Source organism: Ruditapes philippinarum, unplaced genomic scaffold (assembly GCF_026571515.1).
Source record: "Ruditapes philippinarum isolate M1 unplaced genomic scaffold, ASM2657151v2 ctg1319_1_1_1_1, whole genome shotgun sequence".
In the NCBI taxonomy this organism is placed as follows: domain Eukaryota; kingdom Metazoa; phylum Mollusca; class Bivalvia; order Venerida; family Veneridae; genus Ruditapes; species Ruditapes philippinarum.
The window spans coordinates 339,541-357,065 of NW_026866837.1; the positions used below are offsets into that span (position 1 = coordinate 339,541).

The following is a 17,525-nucleotide window of genomic DNA, read 5'->3' on the forward strand; positions in this document are numbered from 1 at the left end:
TCAAAATAAGTTCCTTTCACTTCGTTTCTCGTTAACGGCAGGTAACTAAAAGCGTGTAATTTCAATTTCGTATTCTATGGAAACATCATCTTTGAAGAAGAATTCCTTGATAACGTTGACAGACAGAATCAGTGCAGCAAAAAACATCACGCAAGCACCAAAAACGAACGCGCCATCGTCTCCATCGTACAAATCTGACACGAAACCTTAAAACAAAACGTCATTTGACATTAATGTTATACTAGAAACCATAAATGACAGAATAAGTTGAAAGTTACAACAGTTTTCTTTCACAATATCACCTTAATATGCATACTAAAATTGTATATCTACATATAAATAGTTTGCTCAGCCAATTCTATCTGCAGGACAATGCACATGTAAATATTTCTTATCTATCTTTGATTTAACAATTTAAGCGATTCAAAAATTACTTTTATATGTAATATAACACACAATTTACACCAGGTATTATCTTTGTATTGACTTTGGTGTTATATACGACGATTAAGAAATAAAATAATAATATATGACTTCAGCTAAAATTTGTTTAAAAGCAAACAAAGCATAACATGTTCATATGACTGCCTGATAATCATAAAGTAAGTTATGAACAAGCCTTACCTGCTAGAGGCATTCCCGTGGTTGAAGATATCCCATTAGCTGCAATGGTCAATCCCAATCCGACTGGAATATGAGATCTATCCAAGTAATGTGCCACTACGGCTGTATAAAGGCCAAAAAATCCACCTGAAGCAGAATTGTTCAATGTACAATAATACATCCATGTATAATCTAAACATGTGAAACATTAAACAGACGTTTTAAAAGATACAAGATTGAATATGGATATCTGTAAACTAAGAATGAATAAACAACGAAACAACCGTCATAAAATAATTTACCTGAGAACAGTCCTAACAGCAGTGACAACACAATCAGTGATATAAGCGATTTCGAAATTGCAAGCGATAAAGTCGAAAAGGCAAGTCCTAAAAGCATTAGGCCATGTATCCAAGGAACATGCTGGTTGAATCTAGTTGCAATGGCTCCACTAATTAGACGACCTAACAAGTTTCCAAGTCCCATAACCATGACGCATACGGATATTTCTTGCCTTGTACGTTGAGCGTGTCGCATAAAGTCAGGTAGAAATGTTGAAGGGACAAAAATAACCGTGAACGCAGTGAAACTTGAGATGAAGAACACCATGAATTTGCAGTTTTTTAAAACTTCTATTGCCATCTTCTTAACTTTCAATTGTTCTGTGTGCATTTTCGGATCATCTTTGTACTCTATATAAAATGACGACAAAATAATAAAACACAGTGTTTATTATATTGAGACATAAATAATTGGCAATGAGCATGAACATTTCGATATTTCAACTAAAGTAAGTCCAAACCGATAGTTTTGAGCTTTTTACCAAATACATGTAGATGGTCAGGCTGAGAAAATTACAATAGTTTAGATTGATATAAATATATCAGGTAAAGGAACTATGAACAGAAAAAAATCGCATGCTGTATCAATTAATTATAAAGAAATACCAGTTAAGCCACATCATGACAAATCTCTCAATAATTTTGAGCCTAGTTTTGTTCTGGAAAACATTACTGTACAGTTATTATTACTGATCGGATTGTCAAAATTTGTTGTCACATAAGTACTTATTCATAGTCTAATACGTTAAGAAAAATATCCTTTTTTCATAAATATTGTGTTTAGATTACATAATAAGAACATAAAACAATATCTTATATAAGCGTAGCAAATCATTCGGAAACTCAAACACATGTCTACGGATACATATCATTTTCCCAATTAAAAGGAGAGGATATTAAATGTAGTTTCAAAAAATATAGACAATTCAATAATATTAATGCGTATAATAGACAACAATCTACATACTACTGAGTCCCAAGAGAAAGGCTTTTGAATGCTGCAGATGTATGGCGTATATGCAAGTTCATTAAAATCATATCCTAACTGTCGCTGGTGTATATAAATTTGTTTATTGCAACAATGGTTATGTTTGTGCCGCTCGTATCGAGATGACAATTGCTTGAATAATGAGCTTGAAACTACACTTAACAAAGACGAACGGAAAGGCAAACTCTGCATGCTATTTTGCTCAAGTAGAGCGACTGTTTAGAATTGCAGAAAAAAAATATTTACCCTTAGCGTTGTAGATTTAACGACAAAATAATTTCAAAGTTACTGATAATAGAATGAAACTAAAATATCAAGCTTGACTAGATAAAATAAGATTACATGTGTACTATATCTATCAACACCCCGATTGTTTAAACAAATGAGTGTACATTTTGATTTTATCTCCTATGCATACTTTGAATGCAACCAAATATAATCGAATGTTATCGATTACATTTTAAGAGTAATCATAATTTGATCAATTACATTTTTAAATATTGATCAATCAATATAATTGTAATCTTGATAAAAATTACTATTGTGTAATCATTATACATGTATGATGAAAAACATTTAGAAGAAATGCGATGAACTTACCATCATGGTGTGATTCTTTTGACATTTTCGTATCAATGTCTTTGTCCGGTGCTACATAAGATGCAGCACTAAACAAACCAACGGCTGATGTACCGCTAAGCAACAGAAATGTTGTTTTCCAGCCATAACTTTGGATACTCGCTGTCAATACAGGTGGAAATACCAGAGAGCTTACAGCTGAACCAGAATTAGCTATAGTTATTGCTAGTGGACACCATTTTGAGCTAAAATGTCGGACAATTATGGTATTGGCACAATAATGTACTATACCAGCGCCAACGCCTGGAAAGAAGAAAAATAATTCTTATAACAGTTGTGGTTTGTGATGAACAACTTAGAGCAATCTATTTGTTTACAACTCTGCTAAATTCTTATTTCATTTTTATTTATTTATTTATTTATTTATTTATTTATTTATTTATTTATTTATTTATTTATTTATTATTTATTTATTTATTAAAACAGGCACTCTTTGTGTCTTCGCTTTAAAAAAGATGATACAGAATCGGATCAAGTAAGATAAAAATTTGATATATAAAAATAAATGCGAAAATGACATAGACTACTCTAGTTATATAAAAAATACAATCTCATTAAAATCAGATCATTCTTTTCACTCCGTTACTCTTCGCTACGAGCGTGGGGTAGTGGAGCGACAGTAAGGATATGATTTAAATGAGATTGATAAAAATACATACACGCTCCAACGAAATATAAAAATGACATAAACGAGGAAAATTTTAATTAAAAAATGAATGCTATGAAAACAATATGAATGCAATGAAAACTTCAAGTGAAAAAAAAAAACAAAAAACATAATATAATATAATACAAGTCAAAAAATAGCATAATATTAGACCTTTCTATCTGAAACGGACTTCGTAAACGGACTTCGTAATACGGAATAATTTGGGGATTTTCTCAAAACAATAATGCGAGGAAAATAAAATAATCAGTACGCTAAACATTTATTACAGCGGTTATTGTACATGTATATGCTTTTTATAATATTTCTAACAACACATTAAAGAAGAAGAGAATATAATCATAATTTATATAAAGACAAAATAAAAAGAATACAAGTTTCCTAATTCATGTATTCTTTGTTGTAGTGCTAATACCAACATGCCATTAAGTTTTGAGTGTTGTGAAAGCAAGACTAAAGGTAAATGTCATTACTGCTGTCCCTGCTGACGCCAAAGTGGGGGGGGGGGGGATCTCCTGTAGAGAGCGTGATATTCTCTTATTTGATTCACAACTCCTGCGATGAGCCGGTCGATTACATTGACTTGCTGCAACATTTGTTACACCCGGCACTCGTCGTATGTATATTTGTATACATATCACTGTTACTAAAGTATGTATAAAATGTAGTAACGCTTCAGTGTGAAATTGCGCGAAATTATCGAGCGTTAGAATTATACAATAATAGTACATATGTTATACCGACTAACATTAAACCCTAGGTCCTCAAAAGTTGCCGATTTTCTTACGGTTATACCTTTGAGTTGGAAAACCTGTCTATTATACGTGTGTCGTCAATTTTTTTGTTATGTTAAACAACTATGTTTTTTTTCGCTGCAACACTATACTGTTTGCATTGTATTTATATTTTTAGAATGAACGCTGGTAGGCGAAGGCTAACTTTTAGCACTTCCTGATTTAGTTCAATCCCCGCCAGATGCTTCAGAATATATCAACCGTACATGGTTATGTTTAGTTGCCGTAATGATGCCACCTCTAGACTCTGTACTAGATATTCGCAACCGTTTATTTTCAAATGATTCCGAAAGAAACTTTTTTTTCCAAATTTTCTCAGAAAATGTGTACAATTTCTATGAAATATAACTGGTAAAAGATCAGAAACATTAATATCAACATTACTTAAAGATATACTATGCTCAAATTTGATATTAGAAAATATTGATTGTTAATTGTTTGTAAATATAAAAAAACATGTTTTGACTTTACACAAAGTATATATGTTATCTTTTAAACTCTACACACTATAGGTGGCCACACTATGAATATATATTGTCATTAAAAAAACTGGCGTTTTTTTTAAGAAAAGACCAATTTTACTTGATCTTTAATAGGGAACGCAGCTTTCCATACATAGTTTATTCATTCTTTTATTCAAATTAGACATATTCAGTAAGAATTATGAAGATTTCAATAAATTTATGTGATAAAAATAATTTACTTAAGGATGAGCATAGTATATCTAAAAACTTACAATTACAGTGGTCAGTAAATATAATCTTATCGATTGTGATATGGATACGATGTTACATGTACCCATCCCTGAATTGTAACACTTTCCACAATGTTCAATGTGTGCACCGCTTATGTACATATAAAAATTCGCACATTTATACTACATTTTACATAACATTTGCGAATAACATCACTTGACCAACCATAGGTTAGTGGCCGCTGGGAAAGACTGTATCCTGCAGTTGGTGCAAAAGATGGAACATCACACAAATTAGTTCGACCTATTGATAAGCCACAAGAACAATTCTATTCTGGATACTGTCACTTCCACGCTATGAAAACACATTCAGATGGCGACGTTTGTATAACTCTAACGCTCAAGATATCGTGCAATTCCCACTGAAACGTTACTACACATTATACAAATGAACTTGGCGTCAACAGTGACAGTAGTGATGTCCAGCTTTCACACTATGTACCAACACTTACTAGTATATCTTGAAAAAATCGCTTCTTTGTCATTGGTTGAAAAATTTACACTACAATAGAGTATATGAATGAAGTAACTTGTATTGTGTTTTTTTGTTGTTGTTTTTTTTTGTTCGTTTGTTGTTCGTTTGTTTTTATTTGATCTTTATATAAATTATGTTTATACATGTATTGTCTCCATCTTTAATGTGTTGATGGTTTATAGAAATACTATAACTAGCATATGTATGTAAGAAAACCCGCTGTATTGCAGTTTTAGCATAGTGATATTTTTATTATTTACGTTTTGAGAAAATCCCCAAAATTTATTCCGTATTACGAAGTCCATTTACGAAATCCGTTTAAGATAGAAAGGTCTATTAATATTAATATACGTTTATATTATTTAAGACAAATCTCCTTAATATTATGTTGGTAGTTGGGTTTAAATTGGTTCAAGTACGTTTATATTAATTAAGACAAATCTCTTTAATGTACATTTTTGTAGCTGGGTTTAAATTGGTTCAAAAATAGAATTTTTATTACGTAAAGAGAAAGCATTTTTAATTGCACCATTTGATGAAAATCATACATTCAGATGAACACATTTAAACCTGTATGATGGAATTAATGGGACTCATACACAATTCATATCAATGAAATGAAATAAAAAAAAACTTACGTTTAATAATGGAGTATATGAAAAATTATAAAGTAAGCATAGTACCATAAATGTAAAGGGTATTTAAATGACGCCAAAAAATTACGACGACCAGCGTTTCTTCTTAATCATTTAGGAGTTATTATGCCACTTAAAGGTCCTTTACCTACAGAAATATATTTAAGTATGTAAATTTATTAGAAAGATCGACACACATTTGCAGTATCCATCCAACTCAAACATATTGCAAAATACAATTGTTTAAGAAAATTTCAAAAACAAAAAATAAAATAATCATCATAATAACAAAATAAAAACAAATCAAAGAAGAAAAAACCTTTCATTAAACTTCATTTACTAAAATATTTTCATTAAATCATACACGGACATTTGAAAAATGATGTCACACAATGTTATGCACGGTGCCTTTACCACTAGACTTTATGTCATTATGTTGGACAAAAGAATGGTTCATGTAGTATTTTCTTACTTAATCTTTTAACATTTTATTGTTTTCAATAGCATAAAGTGAAAAGTCCGTCCATTCTAGTGAGTAAGACAGACATTAAATGTTTTCAAGGAAATAATCAGTATTTGTTTCGTTAAGAGAAACCGCGTATTCGAACTTTTTTTTACAAAAATAGTATTTTCCCCCCAAGATAAATTATATGTGTGTGTTACATATTAGAATGAGTTTTCTCTCTACACTTTACCCATTACAATGAAATATTTAAAAAGGTTAAAAATATAATTGTCTTTTACTTTGTGTTACCGGAAAAAATAATGCAATTTAGAATTGGCTCACTCAAACATGTACAGTTAATCGCAAATAAATAATTGTAATATGTCTATCATGGTACTATAAGCAATTAAACAAACCACTTATGACACCATATGTAACATATAGCGTGCTGATCTTGGAAGCAAAACTGCTTGATATCATTCCAGCGATGAGGAAAAGGGTTCCAATAGCCGTCAGCCATCTTTCATTTATCTTGTGTAGTAAAAATCCTAATGGCAAACCTGTAATTTAAATCAAGTAACTTTGATAACCCATTTACAAAGAAACAAAAACAAATAATGTTTGCCAAACTATATACCTTTTTACAATACGATCTTCCATATTTATGGATGTTACAATTCGCGCATGCGCATTCTGCGTGGGGCAAAAATGATGGCTACAATTTATCATACTTCAGGCTTAAATAGACGTAATTTCAAGTTATGTCACCCAGAAAACAGTAATTAACCATGGATATGAATATAAGCATGTATATCAGAAAAACACAATATTAGAAAGTTTCGAGCAATCTGGAACTATTTTTTCGTTACGAAATTTATGCGCCTGTCGTATGACAAAATTAACGCAGTGATCTCCCCTTAACATTTCAGCGTAAGTAACCGCTTCGCGGAGTTTGATTACTTTCGGTATTTGCAAATAAGAACATTAGGGTCTGAAATTCTGCTACCATTATTTGTTTGGTCTGACGACCCAAACAAATAAAAACGATATTACACTAGTGTAATAACACCTTGACGTAAATTTGACGTGGATAAATTTAGTATTTAACTACACTCATTCATTTGGTATCATACAGTTCTTTTGAAAGTGGATTGGGCAAGGCAGTAAGTGTCAAACAGATTGACACGTGGCCGGTTGTTTCTTTTCTTTTGCTTTTCCCAGCTACTTTACAATATCATTCAGCCGGGTCGTTTCAGTACCATGACATACTTGTAGTTAGTCACATAAAAGTATGAAAATCGTTATTTAGGTAACTTTTCCCTATACTAATCTCATAAATGTTAGTGCCAAATAGTGTGACATGCATTTACATGTGTTCAAAACAACCGGATAAAATATTTGTTATTTCACTAGCCATCTTAACTTTTAAAAATTTTGAAACATTATTAAAATATATGTAAGTGACATAACAATTTTCTGTTTAGCATCATAGTCATATCGGATAAAGAATAAATTCGGGTAAACTTAAAACTAAAACGCATCATTATCATGACTTTTCATGCCCCCGACATATAATAGCTGGGGCATATAGTGTTACCCTGTTCCGTCCTTCTGTCATTTCGTCATCATCAGTTTACGTTCTTAGTAACGGTTGAACACATTCAACTCAAATTTGACATATGGATATGTCATAAGAAAATACAGGTCAAGCTTGAATTTGCTTAAGGTTCGATGATTTTAGGCAGAGTTATGCCCCTTTCACTTTGAAAATAATATGAAATTTTCAGTTTCCCTTCATTATCTCCCCAACGGTATTACACATTCAACCCCAACTTGACATATGGATACGTCAAAGGAATGCGCAGATCAATTTCGAATTTGGTCATGGTTCGATGATTTTTGGCAGAGTTATGCCCTTTTCACTTTGAAAATATTATGAAATTTTCGTTTCCGTTCATAATTTCCCCAACGGTATTACACATTCAACTCCAACTTGACATATGGATAGTCAAAGGAATGCGCAGGTCAAGTTCGAACTTGGTCAAGGTTCGATGATTTTTGGTAGAGTTATGCCCCTTTCACTTAAAAAGAAATTTTCAGTTCCGTTCATTTTCTCCCCAACGGTATCACACAATCAACTCAATTTTGACATATGGATACGTCAAAGGAATGCGCAGGTCAGGTTTGAATGTGGTCAATCGTCATGGTTCAATGATTTTTGGCAGTTATATCCCATGCACTTTGAAAATAAAATGAAATTTTCATTTTCCGTTCATTATCTCCTCTAGAGTATCACACATTCAACTCAAATTTGACATATGGATACGTCAAAGAAATGGGCAGGTTAAGTTCGAATTTTGTCATGGTTTGATGATTTTTGCAGAGTTATGCCCCTTTAACTTTGAAAAAAGGGAATTTTCAGTTCCCATTCATTTTCTCCCCAACAGTTGTACATATTCAACTCAAAATTAAGATATGGATATGTCATAAGAATGCACTGGTCAATTATTTCGACTTTGGTCATGGTTTGATGATAGCTGACAGAGTTACCCCTCTTGAACTTTGAAAGAAATCAGAAATTTTTAGTTTCCGTTCATTATCTCCCAATGGTTGTACACATTTAACTCAAATTTGACATAGATACTTATCAGGAATAAGCAATTTAAAATTGAATTTGGTCTTGGTTCAATGATTTTGGACAAAGTTATCTCTCTTGAATGGTGGAAAAAATTTGAATTTTCAGTTTCAGCAATCATACTTCAGTTGAAATGTATGTAGCCATTATTGTGGCTACAAATATGCAATATGCAATTTACAAAAGGTTAACACTACTGAATAGTTTCAGTGCCTTGAACTTTGTATAAAAATGGTTTGTGTTAACATTGAATAATTTAAGGGCTTTGAATTTAAAATGAAAAAAAAATAGTTTGTGCAAACAAATTTGGAACTAAATATTTTAACATCTGAAATTTTGGCTGCATGCGGGGGCATCCGTGGCGTGACGACACATTTCTAGTTTAAAATGATAATAAAAAAAAAACGAATAAAGATCAACAAGGCAAAGGCAACGTTCACAGGACGCGGCCCCCGACACACTCAAAAAACCTTGAGCGGACATAAGGGTGAAAGGAGTGGGACATGTAATGTGAAATAATATCAACTAAAACACACACTTGGGCGGCTTTCTGACGGCGTCCAAGGAAAGTTTAAAACGCCGAGGTCAGCGCAGTAAGATCGCAAACATAGACGTAGTATCGCCACAGTATCATAGTCACATCGCATAGAACACCTACCGATGGCGCCAATTTTGAGCATCCTCAAAACAAACGCCGTCGCTCGGCGTTCTGATAAGAGCACAGTGGAATCGCAGTGAGGGTGCCGTAGCAACTCAGTAGTATCTCCTACAGCGGAACAGGAGCGCCGTGCAATTGCAATAGAAACGCCGAATTGACGCGGCGGTTATCCATGGCGCTTGTACAGAGATTGTGCGGCATCTCTACTGCGCTTATACTGCGTGTGAACGGCGCTTTTAAGGAACTTAACGATTTTAGCACAGTGTGAGCGCCAAAAGAACGCCGTGTGAGTGCCGTAAAAGCGCAGGAGAAGCGCAAAGAACGCAGTAGAAGCGCAGTCCGAACGCAGACAATCGCGAAATTAAACGCCGTGGAAGCTACGCAGAATCGCCATGATTATGTGAAGACGCCATTTAGATAAATATATAGTTTATTCATATAAGACGTGTACAAAATGCACAGGGTCACGTTTAAGGCCCTGTCTCAATAGACTGCTTGCAAGGCGCTGTTAACTTTAACAAAAGCCTTGAGATCGCAAGAAAAATCTGATATTTTTGATGACATGGAGACTTCATGGCGTCTCCATGGCGTCCTCACTGCGATCATGGCGTTACTACAGAGTTTCCACGGCGTTGTTATGCGTTCTTATGGCGCTTTAATTGTCGATTGTCTGCGTAAAGACCGGGCTTCTGTTGGGTTTTTTTTCGCTTCCACAGAGATTTCACGGCGCTCTGAAATCGAAAGCTCCGTAAAAGCGCCGTGCACACGTATAATAAGCGCGGTATAGACGCTACACAATCTCCGTACAAGCGCCGTGGCTAACTACGGCGTTTATTTGGTGATCATTTTTGCGCTTTCATGGCGCTCCTGTTGCGTTGAAGGATATGCTACAGAGTTGCTACGGCGCCCTTCTTGCGACCTCACTGCGCTCTTATCAGAACGACGGGTGACGGCGTTTGTTTTGAGCATGCTCAAAATGCCATCATTTGGCGTTCTATGCGATACCACTCAATGCTGCGGTGATGCTTGCGATCTTTCTGCGATCACCTCGGCAATCTGAATTTTCTTTGGACGCCGCGAAAACGCCGCACTATTGTGACAGGGGTTTAAGTCTCCATTTTATAAATTTATCACATTTTATTGCGATCTCGTGGCGCTTGGTTGATTTTAACAACGCCTTGTAAACGCAGTGACCGCGCAGTCTAGTATGACAGGGCTTACCTTAAATTCATAAGTTCTAAAATATTACTTAAGTTTTTATATGAACTATTTCAACAACAATTAAGTTGACCTCTTTATTTGCTTATATATATATTTTAACTTATGTGTACGGTTATCTCAATGTCAGCCTGTAATCGTTAGAGGGAATTCTAAAACAATCATCTTGTCCATGCCTTTTTATGACTGTCTTGATCACAAAGCTATAAAATAGAGAACTACAGAATCCCTCATGAAGCCCAAAACAACAAAATTGAAAATGTGACAGGCTCGGTTTGATTGAGCCTGTTCATGGACGGTACTGGAAAGTGCAAGTTACCGTCCACGCCCGCTAGCACCGGATTAAGCACAATTCAAAATTAACACGAAAATGGTGAAATTTTGAATTAAGAATGTTCATACGGCGGTTATCAATGTGACACAGTAATGCCATTCCATGAAAAACGGTGTATGATCCCCAAGTAAAAGAATGCTTGTGCCCTTAACGAGAAAACAATGAGCGGAACTAAACAAAATGGAATTTTGAAAGGGGATCTGAGGTTATGAAGCCTGTATATCACAATCATATTAGACGTCAAAAGACAAATTAAAAAAAGCAGCCAACATATCCTAAGGGTGATTATAAAGTATTCAAGTAGGAATACTGGAACCAACCAAGTTGAAAATGGCCAAAAAAAAAAGAACCACATGACATATGTATATATACAACAATAATGTCGTGCTGAACGATCTTCAAGGATCGGAAATATAACATCATTGATTAAATGTACGGGGAGACTTTTTACAGTCGCCACACGGCACAAATAACACGGATATGACAATAAAATAGAGAAATAAAGAATCCATAAAGAAAGTGCAACACAACAAAATTAAAAATGTTGCAGGCTCGGTTTGATTGAGCCTGTTTATGGACGGTACTGGAAAGTGAAGGTTACTGTCCACGCCCTTAGCACCGGCTTAAGCAGAATTCAATATAAATCCATCTTTTGTGTTTTTGTTAGAAGCTATTTTATATATTTTCTACTTTTTACCTGAAATTACAAGTACAAATTGGGGATCAAATTCTTCCACATTACTGAAATTATACAGAAGTCTTATCATATCAAAATTAAATTATGGTTCTGTAGTATATGGGTCTGCAAGAAAATCATATCTTCAAATGCTAGATACCATACATCACCAGGGTTTACGATTAGCTTTATGTGCTTTTCGCACCTCACCTGTAGAAAGTCTATCTGCGAAAGTTGGGGAACAGTCACTTCATCTACGTCGAAAAAAGCTATCACTTCAATATGCAACTAGAATTTCATCTCATAGCAAAAATCCAGTATGATCAAATAGTTCTTCTTCGATGCCGAATTGGACACACTAAAATTACCCACTCTTATCTCCTCACGAATGACAATGCCCCTTTCTGTGTAGCTTGTAATGAAAATTTTACTGTCAAACATTTTCTTCTTGAATGTCATGATTTTTCACAGGCCCGTAATAGATTTTATCATGTAAACTCACTCAAAGAACTCTTTAATACAATTCCATCAAAAAACATCATTGATTATTTGAAAGAGATAAACTTGTACTCTAGGATCTAATTGACTCATTTTTATTGTCATTTACAAAACATTACATAACATTTTAAGCCTATTATAGCATTCGGCACGATATGGCCAGTTATGTGTTGACGTGCCGTAAAAATCCAAACAAACAATGACCTCAGTAGTGTCTATGAATTTCTATTACATTTCTATGAATGGTTATGCCCAACGCAGATTGCGCATACGCGAGAAAATACTACTTTCATCTACATCACAGTACTCAAATACTACATAGCAACGTATCGCGTTATCATTTGTCAGATCGATATATCATTTAGTGAATTAAATGATGTTTATATTTACCTAATACTACATAATATTATACGTACTGGTTTGATATTAAGTATATCAATCTGATAATGCCAAAAATAGAAAGAAAAACATCTGAAAGTAGTTCACTGCTTAAAATAGTGAATAGAATCTACAAGTTACGATTTTGAACTATTAGATTTTTTCTGTAATGGTTTTAAGACTTTCTATCTCGATGGAATGCGTGATTGTTGATTTGAGATATTTAAGAAAAACAAACGTTAAAAGTTTTAACTTTACTGTATATAGTTTTTCATTAGTGCACGCGTCATTTGACAAAACGTTTTAGTCAAAAAGAAACTTAAGAACGCACAACATGGCAATACGTTTTAAATAAGCCTTTTCGTGTACGGCTACCTTTTATATCTTGTACCACCGACTTTTACAGAAATCAGCATATCAGCAGGAAAAAGGTGTTAAGTTAGAATTTAGAAACATCAACGAATCTGTCATTATTTGGTACCATTCCATAAAATACTTTTTTTCTGTAACTATATTATATACCTAACATAGTGTAAGAAAAAAACGATTGATATGTGAGTTAGAAAATAAACGGCAGACTCCTTGATAAATAGAAATTTAACCGTTAGAAACGTTGGAACTTTTAGAAAAAGCTGTTTCTCGTTTGTTTTTTTTTTGTTTTTTTCTGTGAATCAAAGATTGTGTGGCGTTAAGAAAATAAAAACACGCAAAACAAAACAAAATAGACGGTTATGAAGCCTAGAGACGATGTTCTTCTGCAGCTATTGCTGATTTATAAACAAACATATCAATCGCTTAGGTACTTAGCATTTTGGAAGCATATAATGTTAAAAAATGTCCATTATACGGGTTCTGTATAGATCTAAAAATATATCATACATGTAGTTAATGAAATAAAAAGAAAATTACCAGTAAGTCCAAGTAGACCGTTAAAAAGTGAGAAAATCCAGGCAGTTTCCGCATGCGATGTTTTTAATTCTGTTTTAATTTCACTGTATAAAATACCAAATGAAATAGCCATACCTATAGAGACAACATGAGCAAGATGACTCCCTACAACTATTAAAACATTAAAACAATGCCGTTTCATCATTTAATGCAATAATTATGGCGATTTTGGTAAGACGCGACAGACAAAAAACTGGAATATCTATGGTTTACATATAACTGAATTTTATCATAAGTTTTTAAGTGCTTCATTGGCATGAGGGCTGATTATCAAAATTCGTAAACTAGAAATCATCGTCGGGAAGAGAAACTTACTCGTTTTTTTGTATAATAAAAAGTTCAGAATGTATTGGGATTCAGTGGGGATCACTGCGTAAAGATTGTCAATTGACAGGCGCATTAATTTTCCTAAAGAAAAAATAGTTCCCGGTTGGTCGAAAATTTCTTATATTGTGTTATTCTTATAGATATACATGCTTATATTAAGCTCCATGATTATTTACTTCAGTGTTAAACAACAGGTTTACCGTGAACAAAATATATCGAAATTAATATGGGTTACAAACTCTAATTTAAAATAATATGTTATTCTTCAGGCTATTATCTTATATCTGACCGTATACGCTCGCTTTGGAAGCGAGAGATCTGAAGTTCAAATCCCAGTTCAGGCATTTTTTGTTTTGTTTAAGCCAAATAAACATTGAATTGAATATTAGTGTTGCCATTAGTCTTGTAGTTATAACACTGGAAACAGCATTGGTGACACTATACAAACAAACTGGTTTATAATCTCACAACCTTCACCTTCTGACATTCTGAGACTCGAACAAATTCAGCGCCTTCTGTGCTTTGATTATATATATTGAAGTCACTAAGAGCGGGGTCCCTTGTTGACGTCGTTTCCATATTAATATTTGTACTATCCTCCTGGTGATATTGTGAAACCGGTAGAGGTATAATTAAATTATATAAATTAAGCATAGGTTTGTTATTTTAACTTTTACGGTAGTGTGGGATATACTATAATTATTATGTATATTACGATCAGTAGACACTTATAAGTCAAGAATATCTGTACGTTAAGATAAAGCATTCGTTACGAATTATACTATTTTTAATCTGGTTTTTCTATTTTTTGAAGACACCCATTTATTAAATAAAGAATATAAATGAATCGTGAAAGTAGTAGATCTTTTAAAGGTGGCGGTTAAGTTTGTTACTGACCATCCCTCACATGCTATGCATAAAATGGGTGATTTACGTAAGAAATAACAGATATCAAAGGTCACATTGAAATGTTATTTCAATTGAACTGCTTGATACCCGTACAAATAATCGCCTTAACGGCATTTAGCCTTACTGACACACATTTAAATTTCACACTGCTATTGAAATTTTCTATAAAAGTAATTAATACTTTTTATGAAGTAAGTTTGGTCTACTAAAAAAATGAATGACATTTGATAGAAACTCATAGTCGAGTTATCAACGCTTAAGGTATTGAATAAAGGAAACAGTACTTATGCACTCTTGAAGAAACTCGGCTAGGTGTTTTTTACAAAGAGGTCATTGTGTGCTAAACTAGCATTTTAATAATAAAACAGCAACAAAATACATGCAATAATAAAAGTGATATTACTTGCCTCTTTACTTACAAATAGAACCGTGCTAATAAATAACGAAAATATCAGAAAATTGAATATCTGAACAGACGAAAGTCTCAAATGGAAACGATTTCATTATAAATTGAAAACGGAATAAAATATTCGCTTACAAAATATGTGCTATCCAATTTGACGCTAGTATACAAGCAGCATCTTTTTCAATCACGATATTTTTTCATGCTTCAAACACAAGTTTCTGCCGATTACAGCTTTATATTTTTTTAACACACCTTTTTAGCTCTAAAAGTATTTAAATTTGAACAAGAACGCTCGAACGTGGAGTCATTTGGCAGTTACAATGAAGGGGCTACTAAATATTGGTTGGCGAGCTTTGTCGGTCTTGGTTATTTTAATCATGTCCATGATACATATTTTTATTCAATAGTTTTCTTATAATTATCACATGCTTTATTGGTCGTACTTTTTTGGTTTAATTCTAGATTTTAAAATTGAGCTTTTTCATTAAAGTATAATAAAGGTTTTTTGTTCAAATGCTTTGTAATTAATCACTTAGGCCTATCGGCCTTCGTGATTATATTATTGCACATTTGAATCGTGCATTATTCTACAACAATCAAAACTCAAAATTGAAACATAGTTTTTTAAAACGAGAATTTGTTGGGGTTTACTTATTGCGAAGGGCAAGTGTTATATCACACAGTGATTTTATTATGGAAATAACTTAAAATAATTGTTACAATAAGGCTTCAGTTACAAATGAAATAGGGACTTTAGTAAATACGTTTTTAAATACAAATCAATACAAAGGAACTACTTGCAAATAGAAACGCCTACCTTTTAAATGTCAAATCCAACTAGCCTAAAACGTTAAAATGACTTTTCATTCAATATTTCAATGCAATATCAATACCCAATATAATCTAAAAGTTACAGTTCAAGTTTTTTTATGGTTACTTCTGTACATAAATTGATGCAGGTATAAAATCATTAAATCAAAGATTTTCACGAAAAAAACGAGATCTTTTTAACAAAGAAAAACAAGATCAATTTGTTAAAAAAAACTTTGCCACCGCATTAATAAAACACTAAATAGTAAGAACAGAAGAACAATTGAATTTTGACAAAATATAGGAGTGTCTAGTGAATATTTCAGCATCTCAGATAATAGACAATGTGCAGTGTGTCTTATGTTAAGAAACATAGGCCAAAGTATAAGAATTAATCTAAAATAAAAAATATCCTTACTTGATGAAACTTTGGTATTTACTGTAGTACAATAGCTTTGTTAAACTTTGAATCACAGTTACAGTTATTTTTTTTCTTAAATACTGGTTGCTATGGAAGGCAATGGTTGCTAGCGGAAATCACTTGTTGCTATGGAAATGTATGACTGCTATGGAAGTCAATGGTTGCTATGGAATGTCAATGCTTGCACTGGTTGTTAAGGGTGTTTTTTTTTGGTTGCCATGTAATGTCAATTGTTGCTATGGAGGCTGGGCCAAATTTGACCCAAAAGATATAACTTGTATAACTTGTTACAAGAACATAACGCCCAAATTCTGAGGTCTTCCTAAACCCGTAAAACACATTATCACATACTCGTGTCGCTTTTGCGACTTCGTAAAAGTGCTATTGCACGACCGTGCATATAGATTCTAATTTGCCGTTACGTCATTTGCGTTATACAATCATAGTGTAAAGACGCGCTAGATGCTAACTAGCGTTATACTGTAAGAGCGTCAATGAAAAATGATTCTTTCTTCACTTTAAACATCTTTATTTTTGGTGATAAATAGAATATTAAATTCGAGCAAGTTCATTACTGAATTTATTGAACTCGTCGAACTAAATAATATTATGCACGCCAGAGGCTCGCATAATATAGTTTTATTCAACACGTTTAATAAACTCAGTTAAGAACCTACTCTCATTCAATATCCTCTATTTGATGAAAAATAAATTATTGTCCTTGATTTTCATATTTTTCAAGCTATTTTTTTTATTGATCGTTCCGACATTTAGTATTGATCTCTAGATTGACTTTACCTTCACATTATGTCATTTCAATAAGAGCTATTCCATAAAAGCGTATATAATTATTTATAACAAAAATATGTACTTTTGATAGTTTATCTGTAAAATTGTATATAAGTGTTCATAACAAAACATGAATTTTAAAAGTAAGAAACATATATAGAAAAATTCATAACATAA

The 17,525-nt window shown here is 33.0% G+C and overlaps 1 protein-coding gene across 1 annotated transcript; it reads right to left on the reverse strand.

The window, feature by feature from the left end:
• Window positions 1–45: 45 nt before the first annotated feature.
• On the reverse strand, window positions 46–13,759 carry LOC132733849 (monocarboxylate transporter 4-like). The gene is made up of 5 exons (XM_060720569.1): window positions 13,648–13,759; window positions 6,758–6,901; window positions 2,533–2,814; window positions 625–750; window positions 46–206 (listed from the first exon to the last, which is right to left on the reverse strand). Exons 1-5 carry the CDS (start codon window positions 13,757–13,759, stop codon window positions 46–48), a joined length of 825 nt encoding a protein of 274 aa, XP_060576552.1.
• Between the last annotated feature and the right edge of the window lie 3,766 nt (window positions 13,760–17,525).